Raw genomic sequence first — 15235 nt, forward strand, 5'->3', positions numbered from 1 at the left:
ACTGGAAGACTGCTATCCTGTCTCCCCTATTTCTTCTTTTCTTTAGACTAGTCACTAGCCAAACTGTCATCCATGTAATAACTGTCATCCATGTAATTTTAAAGGAACCTAACCTCATTTTTCTTGTTTGCGTTGAAATGTTTATCTCTGTAACAATTTGTTAAAATCTCTGCATGTAGGGCTGACATCTTGAGCCAATTCAACTTGTAATTAAGTAATCAATTGTCAATAATCCTCAATCTTAAGGAGAGAAAACTTCAGTGCTTTGTCTTTAGGCGAAGTTTATTTTGAAGCACACGGTTGTCTTATTTGGGTACTGGTGATATTCAGCTTCATGTGCGCCCCCCATTTGTGTGGATCACTTATCCTGATCTAATGGCTGCACTTCAGGAAGCTGAGGATTGAAATGGGAAGAAAGCATATTAGATAAGGTTATTGCTTGTCCAAAACATCCTGGTTTCCAGGTGAATACAATACACTCTAGCAAAGGGCACTTTTAAAAGTGGTGGAGAAGCTACAATTAATACAAAATACAGCAGTCAATTTGTTACCTTATATTTTAAGAAGGATCTGTTAGGATGTCTGGAAATAATAATAATAATATGATGATGATGATGATGATGATGATGATGATGATGATGATGATATAATAATAATAATAATAATAATAATAATAATAATAATAATAATAATAATAATAATAATAATAATAAGAAGAAGAAGAAGAAGAAGAAGAAGAAGAAGAAGAAGAAGAAGAAGAAGAAGAAGAAGAAGAAGAAGAAGAAGAAGAAGAAGAAGAAGAAGAAGAAGAAGAAGAAGAAGAAGATGGAGGTCATCTAGTCCAACTCCTTGCTCAGGCAGGAAACCCTATGCTATTTCAGACAAATGGCTGTCCAGTCTCTTCTATAAAACTTCCAGTGTTGGATCACCCACGATTTCTGGTGGCAAGTTGTTCCATTGGTTAATTATTCTAACAGTCAGGAAATTTCTCCTTAGTTTTAGGTTGCTTCTCTCCTTGATGAGTTTCCATCCGTTGCTTCTTGTCCTGCCTTCAGGTGCTTTGGAGAATAGCTTGAATCCTTTGGGGCATCCCCTGATCTACTGGAAGACTGCTATCATGTCACCCCTAGTCCTTCTATTCATTAAATTAGACATCCCCAATTCCAGCAACCATTCCTTATATGTTTTAGCCTCCAGTCCCCTGATCATCTTCGTTGGTCTTCTCTGCACTCTTTCTAGAGTCTCAACATATAATATCTCCTCTTTCAATGTGCTGGCTTTGAGGTCCTACTACTGTATCTGACCCCCTTAAAAAGATCGGATAGTTTTTGACCTTGTAAAAACTCTGATCGACAAGCTCAGCGTCCTAACCCACTGAGCCACCGCGTCCCTTTTTCCAGCCTCTTACAAGACCTTTTTAATACAACAGTGACGCCTAGTGGAATGATAAAGCTTCCTCTACAAATGAAATTACCCGTTTTCAAATGTCTAGTAAGGGATGGGGACTAACGTCTAAGTGGACATTTTTAGATTTAAGCATAGCTGGCTGAGGAATTCTGGAAGCTGAAGTCCACAAGTCTTAAAAGTGGTCAAGGTTGCAGACCCCTGCCCTACACAACAGAGCAAGCGACTTTGGGTGTCAAAGACACGAACAGAAACTGTTCTGCCTGTGTTGACTTTGTGAAACACTTAGCGAGACACTGAAAAAGGTGGTAGGAGTGCAATCCTGTTGTTCTGGAAGCCATTTTGGCTTTTCTGATGCCCTCAGCTGGGGGTAATGACTCCACTGATACAGCACTGACAAGCCACAGAATAAATAGCTGTGTGTGGGATAATTAGCACTTGAAGGGGATATCAGACCAAGCTTTAATAGCAGTAACACAATAATGTTCTTTGTGCCAGTAGTTTGATTGTAATGCAGGGGATTGGGGACACAAGGTGAGGTTGCCGACACGCTTCCATACATGAAGCTTTTCCCTAACATGTAGTCAAGGGATACACACAAGCAGAACACAGAATAAAAGAGTTGGAAGGGACCTTGAAGGTCTTCTAGTCCAACCCCCTGCTCAAGCTGGAAACCTATACCATTTCAAACAAATGGCTGCCCCATCTCTTCTCGAAAACCCCCATTAATGGAGCACCCAGAACTTCAGGAGACAAGCCGTTCCACTGATTATTCTCACTGTCAGGAAATTTCTCCTTAATTCCAGGTTGCTTCTCTCCTTGATTAGTTTCCATCGGTTGCCTTTTGTCCTGCCTTCAGCTGTTTTGGAGAATAGGTTGACCCCCTCTTCTTTGTGGCAACCCCTGAGATATTGGGAGACTGCTATCATGTCACCCCTAGTCTTTCTTTTCATTATACCCAATTCCAGCAACTATTCTTCGTATGTTTTAGCTTCCAGTCCCCTAATCATCTTTGCTGCTCTTCTCAGCTCTCTTTCTAGAGTCTCAACATCTTAAGAGCCTCAAGCATGTTGAGTTCGGATGTTGAGTCAGAAGAAGGAAAAAAACAAATTCCAGCCAACCCTCAGCCATGAAAGCCCACTGGATGACTTTGGGCCTCTTAAGTCTCAAGCAAAACTTCTTCACAAGGTTGCTACTTTGAAGAAAAATAAGATTTTTTTTTGAGCCCCTGCACAACAGGCAGGATAGAACGGTATAGAATAATATTTTTTTCAATCAATAACCAGCAAAAAAAAGGCAAGATATAAATCTAATAGATAACTGCAAGCAGGAAATGGTCTCTGTTTCTAAGCCTCAGCAACTTTTAAGACATGTGGATTTCAACTCCCAGAATTCTCCAGTCAGCGCTGGCTGGGGAATTCTGGGAGTTGAAGTGCAGACATCTTAAAAAGTTGCTGAGGTTGAGAAACACTGCTCTTGAGTGAAAACAAAAGCACTTTAGCCCAAAGGTGCATTTTTTTCAAGAGGCAACTGGATTTCCTTGTTTTTCTGTGAAGACGTTTCGCTTCTCATCCAAGAAGCTTCTTCAGAGCTGAAGAAGCTTCTTGGATGAGAAGCGAAACGTCTTCACAGAAAAACAAGGAAATCCAGTTGCCCCGTGAAATAAAATCACCTTTGGGATAACTATGACCTGGATGACTGAGAATCTCCACAGAATGAAACTGCTTTAGGTTTTTCAAGTATCTCCTTACTGAACAATATTTTTCAGGACAACGGGCCCAATTTCTAGAAACGTCAGTTTATTAAGCTGAACCGAATCTAACGTACAGCAATACATGTCAGAAACAATGCTCAAAAACATTAAGCATCCGTGTTTAAGCAGTCAAACTTTGAAGCGATCGAAAGCTTTCTTAAGACTTGCATCCTTCCCTGGGTATAAGCTGCATTCTCAAGATCAGAGAGAAGTTTTCCAATTTGAAATAGATCACTGGTGATCGCCTGTTGATCAGCTCAAACATTTCGATTTACCTCAGTTTGTCGATTAACTCAAACATTTCGATTTACCTCAGTTATTAATCACAGAGTATTCAAGCTGTAGGCAAACTTTTTTTATATATATAGTGGCAGTTGAACAATTACACTGAAATCACAAATACAAAAAAAAAGTACTTTCTGATGTGGAGGAAACTTTTGAAATCAGGCAACTGTTTAAACAGACAGTTAATCTGCCAAATCCTAACCCTCAATAGAACGTGCAACAATTATTTTAAGTCTCTCTCTTTATGACAAAACGTAAGTGCAGTATAACATAAGTATGATTATACAGGCAAGAATTGTCAAATGCAGTTTATCGTTACAACCAAAATGTATTGTCCACCAAAGTTTTTCCCCCCCCCTAAAATGACAACATTGTCCAAGCATTTGACTAGAGACTATTCAATTAAGTAAATAAATTCTTTCAAAATACTCATTTCCTACATACACCAGGCTTTTTCTCCCCCAAATTGTATAGGTGTGGAAGCTAATCGTAAACGATTTTGAAATACAGTGTATTCAGACTTGTCAACAAAGTGAAACACGGCCATTTTAGCATTAAATTGACAACAGTTCAAATTCCTGATGTTGGCGGATAGAACCCTGATTTTGGAGAATTACTGTTAGGTGTGTGCAGACTTGTCTCCTTGTATACAAACCAAGCATTTCCGCCCCACAGAATCATATTTACCAAGCCAAAAACCTGCAAGAACAGAAGTCTTAATTAGTTTGGCGTTTTAACTGAATCAATCCATACTTCATATCATTTTTAATAGGACAATGAAAAGACGTTCTATCTCCTCACTCAGTTTAAAGATCTGAGGCATGTATGAAGGCCTGTTTTTCTAGAGAAGTACACTTCTACGTTACAGCCACAAAATTGGAGACTTTCTAGAACATTGTGTCTCAACCTCGGCAACTTTAAGATGGGTAGATTTCAGTTCCCAGAATTCCCCAGCCAGCTGCTAGCTGGGGAATTCTGGGAGTTGTCTGCACCTCTTAAATTTGCCAAGACTGAGACACACTGATGGGAAGTCCTCGGTGATCTCTGAGCTTGCTGGTTTTCTTGCAGTTATTTCATTATCCAAACTTCGTAACATCCCCAGCACTGACGACGTTACCTAGTTTGGGTAATGAAATGTCTGCAAGGAAACCACCAAGCTCAGAGACCACCAAGGACTCCTCATTTCAACCCTGAGCTACAAATATTTTCCTTTATTGGATTTTGGTGGATTTTTATGACATGGAAAATGAGTGTCATAAACAAGGTGCACAAATTCCACAGCTAATTTTGCAGAATTGTTGAGGCCAAATAATAAATTTCTTGCATCCAAATAATACATTTCTTGCATCCAAGTTTCACTTCCCTGGATCAACCATAGCCACTAATGATATGGACCACCAGTGAGCTAAATTCTCTCACTTTGACCCTTCGCTAAAAACTCTATCTGATGGATTACATTGCCCATCAACCCAATTGGAGTGAAGACCACCCAGTTTATAGACTAAGTGAATTAACTTCAGAAGCAATTGAGGAAGGACCAGGGGCTGCAGTACAGGATAAAGGTGGTCTACAAATAATCGAGAAGAGAGACTTTAAGGCAGCTGTCTCCTCTTCCCATCAACCATTCCATTCTCCCTATAGCCTGAAAATCTTTCACAAATAGGTTTCCAGGAATGGGAATTTATTCTCACTCATTCCTAGCAGCCTTCTAGATATTTTCCCTGACCAAAAAAATAATAATCTCCTCCATTATAACGCCAGGATATTTTTTTTAGCTGGAGCTAAATAGCCATGGAAGGAAATTCAACTTTATTTTAAGATTAGCATTTTGAAACAATAAACATCGCCCCCTTTTAGCCTTATTACCGCAATAAACCACTGTTTTGTTCACAGTTCTTATGGTTCATAGTCAGCTTTCCCCAAGTTGCACTAACTTAGTTATAGTCAGGGCTGCCTGCTGGATTTGGTCAAAAAGGTCAAGATAATAGTCACAGTGATGTGATCATAGTCTGTTTTTTATGGGTGTCTGTCTATCTATCTATCTATCTATCTATCTATCTATCTATCTATCTATCTATCTATCTACAGATGGAACCTCAGTTGCACGACTGAAGTTACCATCTTGATTTTTCTGACCCTATCCTGTGAACTATTTGATATACGGAGATCCTTGGTGCTCTCCGAGCTTGGTTGTCCTCTTGCAGACGTTTCATTGCAAAACTAGGCAACATCATCAGTGCTGGAAGAGTGTGGGGTTTGCTCTCATCTTACCTAGCTGGGTAATGGAAACATCTGCAAGAAAATAGCCAAGTTCAGAGAGCACCCAAATCTCCACAATTTAACCCTGAGCTACAAATACTCTCTTCTATCGGAACAAATATATCCACGCTGTTACATACTGTACATACCACAGACACATTCAGACTTCCCATGCCAGTTACAGAAGCAAAGACACAGGACAATCCAAGAATTTTGCATGCCGGTATTACTTCCACAATGTCGGGACCGGTGGATATTTTGATATCAACCAAGGCCTTCGCCCAGGCAGCGGTGCTGACTAGCCACAGAAAGACCGCACAGAGAGTGAAAACGTAATCCTGGAGACCAAAAGAGAGAAGTTAATCAGTTTTGTTTATGGATCAAAGCTTCAGATTACAGAATTTACAACCTCAACTGAGCCCAAAATTGGACTTCAACTCCCAGAAAGCCAGCATTTCATATACAGCTATGAAACCGAAGAGAACATAGGGCAGGGGTAGGCAACCTTGGCTCTTTTATGACTCGTGGACTTCAACTCCCAGAATCCCTGAGCCAGCCATGCTGAGGGGAAAGGGAGAGGTTTCCAAGCTGAGCCATGCTGGCTGAGGAATTCTGGGAGTTGAAGTCCATGAGTCATAAAAGAACCAAAGGTTTCCTACCCCTGACATAGGGGAAGTGTTTCCTCACTTTGACAACTTGAAGGTATGTGGACTTCAACTCCCAGAATTCTCCAGCCAGCCATTGGGGCAGAAACTATGGACAGAAACTTTTGGATATATCTCCTTTTTCAGAGATTTGTTTTTTAGGGAACTTGAAGCATTTGCTTTCCTCAATGTCTGTGGAGACTCTCAGTCATCCAGGTCATAATTATCCCAAAGGTGCTTTTTCATGAGGCAACTGGACTTTGTTTTTTTCTTTGAAGACGTTTCGCTTCTCATCCAAGAAGCTTCTTCAGCTCCAATGTTGTTAACCTACTTGGGATAATGAAACATCCGCAAGAAAACCAAGCTCAGAGAGCACCAAGGACCCCTTAATCAGAGCTGAAGAAGCTTCTGGGATGAGAAGCGAAATGTCTTCAAAGAAAAAAACAAGAAAAAACCTGCAACTGCCTCCCTTTTTTTAGATTTGACTTTTGGTTCAACGTCCACCTTCAAAATATCAAGAGGCAAACTGTCCGGCAGAATAAAATATCTGATTATTATTATTGCCTCAAATGGCTCATTGTCTCCAACTGGACAGATTCTTCAAAGTCATCTCGACAGTTTTAAGATGGATATTCATCCTCTAAGGGTTTTCCATGCAGCTGGGTCCCATTTTTCAGTTCAACGGGGACAGTTTCGTGACTAAATTTCATAAGAAATCGCAGGAGTTCCATGGCGGAGAGAGAATTGGCACAACTCGAAGTGGTTAAGCCAGAGGCAGAGGCCTTCCAGAGGCCGAGAAGCCAAAAGGAATGATCCAAAATTAAGCCTGGTGCAGCCACCTCAAACTAGGCCGCTTCCCTTATTCACGAAGGGAAGCTACTGTCTTAACTTTATTCTTAAAGAAGCTTATTGGGTTACACCAGTGGTGGGATTCAAATATGTGAATAACCGGTTCTCTGTGTGGATGCGGTTTCCGGACGTCCGTTCTGAGCTTGGGCAACAAAAATTAGCTAATGGTTCAATCTATCTATATCAATCTATCCATCCATCCATCCATCCAGTGGTAGGATTCAAATAGGTGAATAAACGGTTCTCTGTGTGGATGCCGCTTCCGAAAGTCCATTCTGAGCCTGGGCAACAAAAAATTAGCTATCGGTTCTGCCAAAGTGGTGCAAACTGGCTGAATTCCACCACTGTATCTATCTATCTATCTATCTATCTATCTATCTATCTATCTATCTATCTATCTATCTATCTATCTATCTATCTATCATCTATCCATCCATTAATCTAATCTAATCTAATCTAATCTAATCTAATCTAATCTAATCTAATCTAATCTATCCATCCAGTGGTGGGATTCAAATATGTGAACAACTGGTTCTCTGCGTGGATGCCGCTTCCGAAAGTCCATTCTGAGCCTGGGCAACAAAAAATTAGCTACTGGTTCTGCCGAAGTGGTGCGAACCGGCTGAATCTCACCACTGTATCTATCTTATCTTATCTTACCTTACCTTATGTTATCTATCTTATCTCTTATCTATCTACCTACCTACCTATCCAACTCCAACGGACTCTTGATTTACAAGCAGTAAACCTGACATTGCTCTCAACTTCAAAGCTACCAAATTGTCCTCTTTTTACCATCCAACCTGAAACCGCAGCGACTTACGATCATTGGGAAATTGCTACCATTCCGATAGACGTGCATGTAGCCCAGGTAAAACACCAGGGCCATCATGCAGTAGAAGAAGATCAGGACTCCAAAGGTGACAAAGAATTGGGCCGAGGAGGAGAAATTTCCCACCAGGTAGAAATCTGTCCAGGTGCCGTTGCAACGGGTGGGATCTGGCGAAGTAAACACAGCGGTGTTCAACCTGCACAAACGGAAGTTGGAGAAGGTCTCAGAATGATCCAGCTTGCCCGCTCTTCTGAAAAGGTACATAAGGCGTCCTCAACGTACGACCACAATTGAGCCCAAGATCCTTGGGGTGAGTAGGACAGTGGTTCAGGGAGTTGCACCCCATTTTAGGTCCTTTTTGGACACCATTAAGCAGATCACTGCATTTAAGTGAAGCATGAGATCGCTTAGCGTTGTTAAGCAGGTCTGGCTTCCCCCATTGCTTGTTGGAAGCCAGCTGGGAAGATTCCGGAAAGGTGATCAGAAGACCCACGGGAGAGGGCACACTGGTCCTTAAGTATGTGCCAGTTGCCGAGCACCTGAATTTTGATCATGTGACCCTGGGGAATGCTGCAACAGTCGTTAACTGTGACAACTGGCCATAAGTCATTTTTTTCAACACCATTGTGACTTGAAACGGTCACTAAACGAATGGTCGTAAGTCGAGGACTGCCTGTATTTTTTAAAAAAATCTATACAGCTGGAAAGCCGAGGTCAAATTTCCGTACAATAGAAAGTTAGGAAGGCACATTCCCAGGTTCCTGACAAAATGTTGAAGAGAACCAGAGGAATCCACAACAGGGTCAAAAAAGTCAAGATGGCGATCCTGATCACGCGATCAAAGGCCCATCCCTTTTTGATGATCCTCTGTCTGAGACACTTTGAGATACAACTGATTTAACAGGCTAACCAAGAGTCACCTATATTACCCTATTACATATACAATCTGTTACAAGCAGTCCTCAACTTACGACGATGGATTTACTGGCCACTCGGACTTACAACGGCACTGGAAAAAGTGACTGATCACCATGTTTCACACTTATGATCGTTGCAGCATCCCCACGGTCACGTGATCAAAATTCGCGCACTCAGCAACTGGCTCGTACTTATGACGGTTGCAGCGTCCCGGGTGTGTGTGTGTGTGTGTGTGTGTGTGTGTCACGTGATCCCCTTTTGCGACCTTCTGAGAAGCAAAGTCAATGAGGGAGCCAGACTCATCTTAACGACCATGTTACTCACATAACTGCAGTGATTCACTTAACAACTGCGGCAAGAAAGGTCGTAAAACGGGACAAAACTCACTGTCTCACTTAGCAACAGAAATTTTGGGCTCAACTGGTCGTCAGTGGAAGACTACCTATATTTCTTAATAACTGTATTTAAGCATATGTTATTTACGTTGTAATGCAATTAATGTCTATGATTTTTATGTACCTAAATATATCTTTCGCCAGATTAGAGGGGTCCACGGTGCACAAAAAAGCTGAAAATCCACAGCAGGGCAAACCTGTTCTAATAGAAAACCTGTCGACAGTCCTCGATTGCCAGGCATGCAGTGCAGGTTAGGGGGCGCAAATTACTTGCCTTGCCCCGGGTGCTGACAACCCACACTACGCCACTGATCCAACCTGAGGGGCCCATCATCTAGCACCATATTGTCAGTCATTTTATACATTTTAATCATGTGATTTGCTTGATAACAATACAGGATTGTTTTACTATTGCCTTCTCTTGCACAGTACAAATAGATGCCTTTGCCATTATCACTAAAGCGGTTACTTGCCTCCAGCATCACTGCTGTCCTAAAGTTGCCTGCTTGCTTTAGAGAACTGGCCAGGTAGGATGACCATGTCTTCAGTGATTCTACTGAAAATATACACTCTTCAGAGCCTTGGTGGAGCAGTGGGCTGATGCCTCCTTAAGTAACACCAGCTGCCTGCAATTAGTGCAGGTTCGAGTCCCACCAGGCTCAAGGTTGACTCAGCCTTCCATCCTTCCGAGGTAGGTAAAATGAGGACCCAGATTGTTGGGGGCAATTAAGCTGACTTTGTAATAATGCCGCTTGGGGTGTGTGTGTGAAAGCCCTAATAAGCAGGCATATACATAGAATGAAGGCTACTGCTAAGCTTGTAAGCCGCCCTGAGTCTTCGGAGAAGGGCGGGATATAAATGGGATTAAAATAAAATAAAAATAAAAAATAGCACTTTACAAGGCCTTGGTAAGGCCACACTTGCGAATACTGCATCCAGTTTTGGTCACCACGATGTAAAAAAGATGTTGAGACTCTGGAAAGAGTGCAGAGAAGAGCAACAAAGAGGATCAGGGGACTGGAGGCTAAAGCATATAAAGAAGGGTTGCTGGAATTGGGTATGTCTAGTTTAATGAAGAGGAGGACCAGGGGTGACACGATAGCAGCCTTCCAACATCTCAGGGGCTGCCCCCAAGAAGAGGGAGTCAAGCTATTCTCCAAAGCACCGGAAGGCAGGACAAGAAGCAACAGATGGAAGCTAACCAAGGTGAGAAGCAGCCTAGAACTAAGGAGGAATTTCCTAGGAGTGAGGACAATTAACCAGCGGAACAACCTGCCTCCAGAAGTTGTGGATGCTCCAACACTGGAAGTTTTTAAGAAGAGACCGGACAACCACTTTTCTGAAACGGTATAGGGTTTCCTGCCTGAGCAGGGGGTTGGACTAGATGACCTCCAAGGTCCCTTCCAACTCAATAATAATAATAATAATAACAACAACTTTTTTCAGTGCCAGTGTAACTTTGAACAGTCGCTAAATGAACTGTTGTTAAGTCAAGGACCACCTAATAATAATAATAAGTTGGAAGGGACCTTGGAGGTCATCTAGTCCAACCCCCTGCTCAGGCAGGAAAACCTCTACATCCTGACGGGGGGATACACGCAGCAGAAATGCACAAGGAACTCACCTGAAAGGATAACTGAAGGAGGCTGTTACTGTTTTATTCACCACCCCGTGACAGGAAACCAGCAGCGTGGTGACGCCTCTGTATCCACCACAGGAAGCAAACGCAAACACGGCAAAGATCTGTTAAAAAAACAACATCCCGATTCTGACATTATTGGCAAAGGGAGAAGATGATAACCAAGAGGAGGGGACCGGCTTATCAAAATCACGTTTTTTCTTTTTCTTTTTCTTTTTTCTTTTATTCAAAGGCTCAAGAATGAAATTAAAGTCAGGTGGGGTAAAAAAAAAAATAGCATCCAGCAAGAAACGCTTTGGTCCAACGAGCAGGAAGTGGGGCGGATGAAGAAGAAATCGTTTTTTGACACTAAACATTAAAATCGAGGCGAGAGGACGAGGGCAGGATAATAAGGGGAAATAGGTTTCTAGCATTTGTGAACCGTAATTCCTTTTGGTAGGCTTTGGTTTAGCATCTTATTGAAACACCATGGTCTATATATCAGGGGTAGGCAACCTCGGCTCTTTTATGACTCGTGGACTTCAACTCCCAGAATTCCTGAGCCAGCCATGCTGGCTCAGGAATTCTGGGAGTTGAAGTCCACGAGTTCATAAAAGAGCCGAGGTTGCCTACCCCTGGTCTCTATGGTTCAGCTGATGGAGCAACGCCAGCCAGTTGCACTTTGCCCAATGAACCTTGTTTAAAACTAAACCTAATAATGGATTAAAATGTGATGTAAGCTCAGCCTAAGTTGGTTAAAAATGCTCCCTTTAGGCTGTAGAAATGAGAAACAACAATGCCGATCTTTTGTTGTTGTTTTTTTTGTAAAATGTCAAGATATTTTGCTGGATTTTTTAAAAATTACTAATCTGGATTTTGCAGGCGATTGGATTCAATTTCAGTATCAAATGCCTCCGCACGTTAGCCATTTGCCTAGAATTACAATTACAATATAATATGGCCTGTGCTAATTTACACACCAGGCTAGGCCAGACTGTAAATTTGTTAGGCTCTGACTTAACCTGATGCGTGCACCTGACTGTGGCCTACAAACCATTGTTTATGGTTTATCGGGAGCTGCAACACAGCACAGCCTATCTATCATAATGCATAGCCCCAGCTTATAGGCAATCAAATAAGAGTTCAGCATATACACACACCACATGAGTAACCCGGTTTGTGTTAGAAAGATTTGCCAGCCATAAGAGAGGAAAAGGCTTTGCAGGGTGAGGCCGCAATTTTAACCTAAGGTATATCTGAAACCATGTTCTAAGCTTCAAAACTTTTACAAACACCAAGAGGGCTCCTACATAAAGGGTTAGGGTTAGGTCTGGAGGGGATCCACCCTGGAGGTGGCTACTACAGGTAGGTAGACAGCAACCCCCACCTCCCACTCTGCTACTCCGTCCTCGTTGGATTCTTTTTTCATTATTTTATTGTTCAATTACTTTGCTACTGCTATATTTACACTGGTGGCAAAGAAATTTAACAAATAAATAAATATACAGGAGTGGGAGGGGGGAGTGGCAAAAGAAATTGTCCTGCTATTTAGCATTTTGAAGTTAACAGTCTCGCTGATTAGAGAAGCCCACTTGAAATAGAATAAATATTAATCTAAGGGAATTTTACAGACCAGACAGGGAAAAAAAAGGTTTGCACCAGGCCTAGTAAAAGAAAACTGTTGTAACAAAAGAGAAAGCATTTCTGGAGCAGAGGGGGGGGGGAGAGAAAACAGGCCTTGCAGCCTTTTTGGCCTAGAAACATTTTGCATCCTATTCCACTAAAGCTTTGCAAAAGAGACTCTGTTTATCTCTACCGCCATTTATTTACTCCACATTAAAAATGGAATTAATCCACTTTTCTTCATTTACCCAAAGGAGGAGAGTTTGCAAGACACACACACAAACACACACACACACACCCACCCAAATTACGGTTGACTGCTTTTTTTTTTGAGGTTTAGGAAGTCTTGCAAACAGAGCTTTGGGTTGCCCCTTCACCCCTCAACTCCCAGTTTGCAGAAGAAAAACTCCTCAAAGGAAGCCGGGCGTGGATCCTCCTCCTTCAACCAACTCACCCACTCGAGAAGCTTGATGAGACCTAGTGGCTCTTTGAGGGGACCAAGGTCCAGGTGAAAATCACTCATGTTTTGCAAGAGGAGGAGGAGGAGGAAGAAGAGGGATTATTAGAGCGAAGAGGAACCTCTTAGGAGCACCAGAAGAGATGGTGGGAAACAAGAAGCTGGAAGATCTGCTGAACCTCTTCTCCAAGCTCTGATCCCAAGAGCAAGAGGTGGACCTCTTTGGTCCTATAGAACCTGCCTCCTTGGGCTCCGCCCACGCCCTTCAGCCAATAGGGCGCCTTCCCTTCCTTCTCCAAGTGTTGTCTCACAATGGCTTGGAAGAAGACCAGTGGGACATCTTCTGCCCAGGTAGATTTATTTATTTAGCGTAGGGCTGGTCACACACAGAATTAAAAGCACTTCATATTTACAAGTTAGAACAGTTAAAACAATTTTTTTTTAAAAAAAGAAGCAATTATAAAACCTAAGAGGAAAACAGAAATAACATTTCAGAGTTTTAATGTCGAGTTTGGACATCCAGTCAGTAGCTGCCGTTGTTACGCAGAGGAAGTACTAATACCACTTTACAATGCTTTGGTAAGGCCACACCTGGAATCCTGCATCCAGTTTTGGTCACCACGATGTAAAACAGATGTTGAGACTCTAGAAAGGGTACAGAGAAGAGCAACCAAGATGATTAGGGGGCTGGAGGCTAAAACATATAAGGAAGGTTGCTGGAATTGGGTATGTCTAGTTTAATGAAAAGAAGGACTAGGGGTGACATGATAGCAGTGTTCCAGTATCTCAGGGGTTGCCACAAAGAAGAGGGAGTCAAGCTATTCTCCAAAGCACCTGAAAGCAGGACAAGAAGCAACGGATGGAAACTAGTCAAGGAGAGAAGCAACCTAGAACTAAGGAGAAACTTCCTGACAGTTAGAACAATTAACCAGGGGAACAACCTGCCTCCAGAGGTGGTGAATGCTCCAACACTGGAGGTTTTTAAGAAGAGACTGGACAGCCATTTGCCTGAAATGGTATAGGGTTTCCTGCCTGAGCAGGGGGTTGGACTAGATGACCTCCAAGGTCCCTTCCAACAACTACTTCTTCTTCTTCTTCTTCTTCTTCTTCTTCTTCTTCTTCTTCTTCTTCTTCTTCATCATCATCATCATCATCATCATCATCATTATTATTATTATTATTATTATTATTATTATTATTATTATTATTATTATTATTATTATTTCCTTAAAATCTCCTGGGTATCTTCTATTAGTGCATTCCCTCACTATATGTTGGATAGTCTGTCGGGGAGCCCCGCAATCACATTGTGCTGAAGGTGTCTTTCCCCATTTATACAGAGAATCGGCACACACCCCAGGAGTCGTTCTAATTCTATTGTACGTCACCCATATGTGTTGGGGTAGATTAAATCCTGGAGGTATACTATTGGGATTAATATGCCCAGGTAGAGCGGGGAATGTCAGAAGCTCAACTTCGCTCCTGGTCGAAGAATGGATTGCTGAATCCACTGAACTGTATTTACTTATTTCATCCTTTGGTTAATTTCCTTTCTTTACTGACTCAAGGCAGCTCTTTATCAAATCCATTTATTTTATTTTTTAATCAGCTCAACCCTACCACCAAGAACTTTACGGGATAAATTGGGGTGAAAGAGAGAGAGTGGGTGCAGTTTCAGCATGACGCATCCGGCCCAGTTTGAGACCCCTGCCCTAGAAAGTGCAGAAAAAAGAGCAACAGAGATAAAATAAAACAATAGCCAAGAATCTCATTCAATCCTGGGGAAAAACAACAACAACAATTCATCACATGGAGGGACAGTTGTAATAATCCAGTTGCTGTAGTTTGGTGAAATAATTGGGGGTGGGGTGGGTTTCCCCCCACCAATTTATATTGCTTTAGTATGGAATTAGTATAATTATGTGGGCTATAATTGGTTCTGTAAATGAACCCTGGGGGAAGGATTTTCCACACCGATTTTTGCGTGTGCTAAATATAGAATTGGGGCTGGTTCATTTTAAAATGACTCTCCACTTGCTCATATGCTGTTTTTGTTTCATTCTTTTAAATTTTTTCCAGCACAAGTTGACAACAAGAGAAAGATCAGAGCAAAAGCTTTTTTTTTTTTAGTATTCTTATGTTAGACTCGTTAATAATCAAAATCACTTGATTATCAATGCAGTAATTTGGCTTGTTCA

The 15235-nt window shown here is 41.8% G+C and overlaps 1 protein-coding gene across 1 annotated transcript; it reads right to left on the reverse strand.

The window, feature by feature from the left end:
• Window positions 1–3186: 3186 nt before the first annotated feature.
• Window positions 3187–13103, reverse strand: SYPL1 (synaptophysin like 1; the record flags this gene model as incomplete). Its single annotated transcript, XM_081331933.1, has 5 exons — window positions 3187–4141; window positions 5851–6039; window positions 8018–8222; window positions 10964–11082; window positions 13035–13103. The coding sequence occupies 5 exons, from the start codon at window positions 13101–13103 to the stop codon at window positions 4013–4015; spliced, it is 711 nt and encodes a 236-aa protein (XP_081188059.1). The 3' UTR covers window positions 3187–4012.
• Window positions 13104–15235: the final 2132 nt, after the last annotated feature.

This window comes from Vipera berus, assembly GCF_964194415.1.
Source record: "Vipera berus genome assembly, chromosome: 6".
NCBI classification, from domain to species: domain Eukaryota; kingdom Metazoa; phylum Chordata; class Lepidosauria; order Squamata; family Viperidae; genus Vipera; species Vipera berus.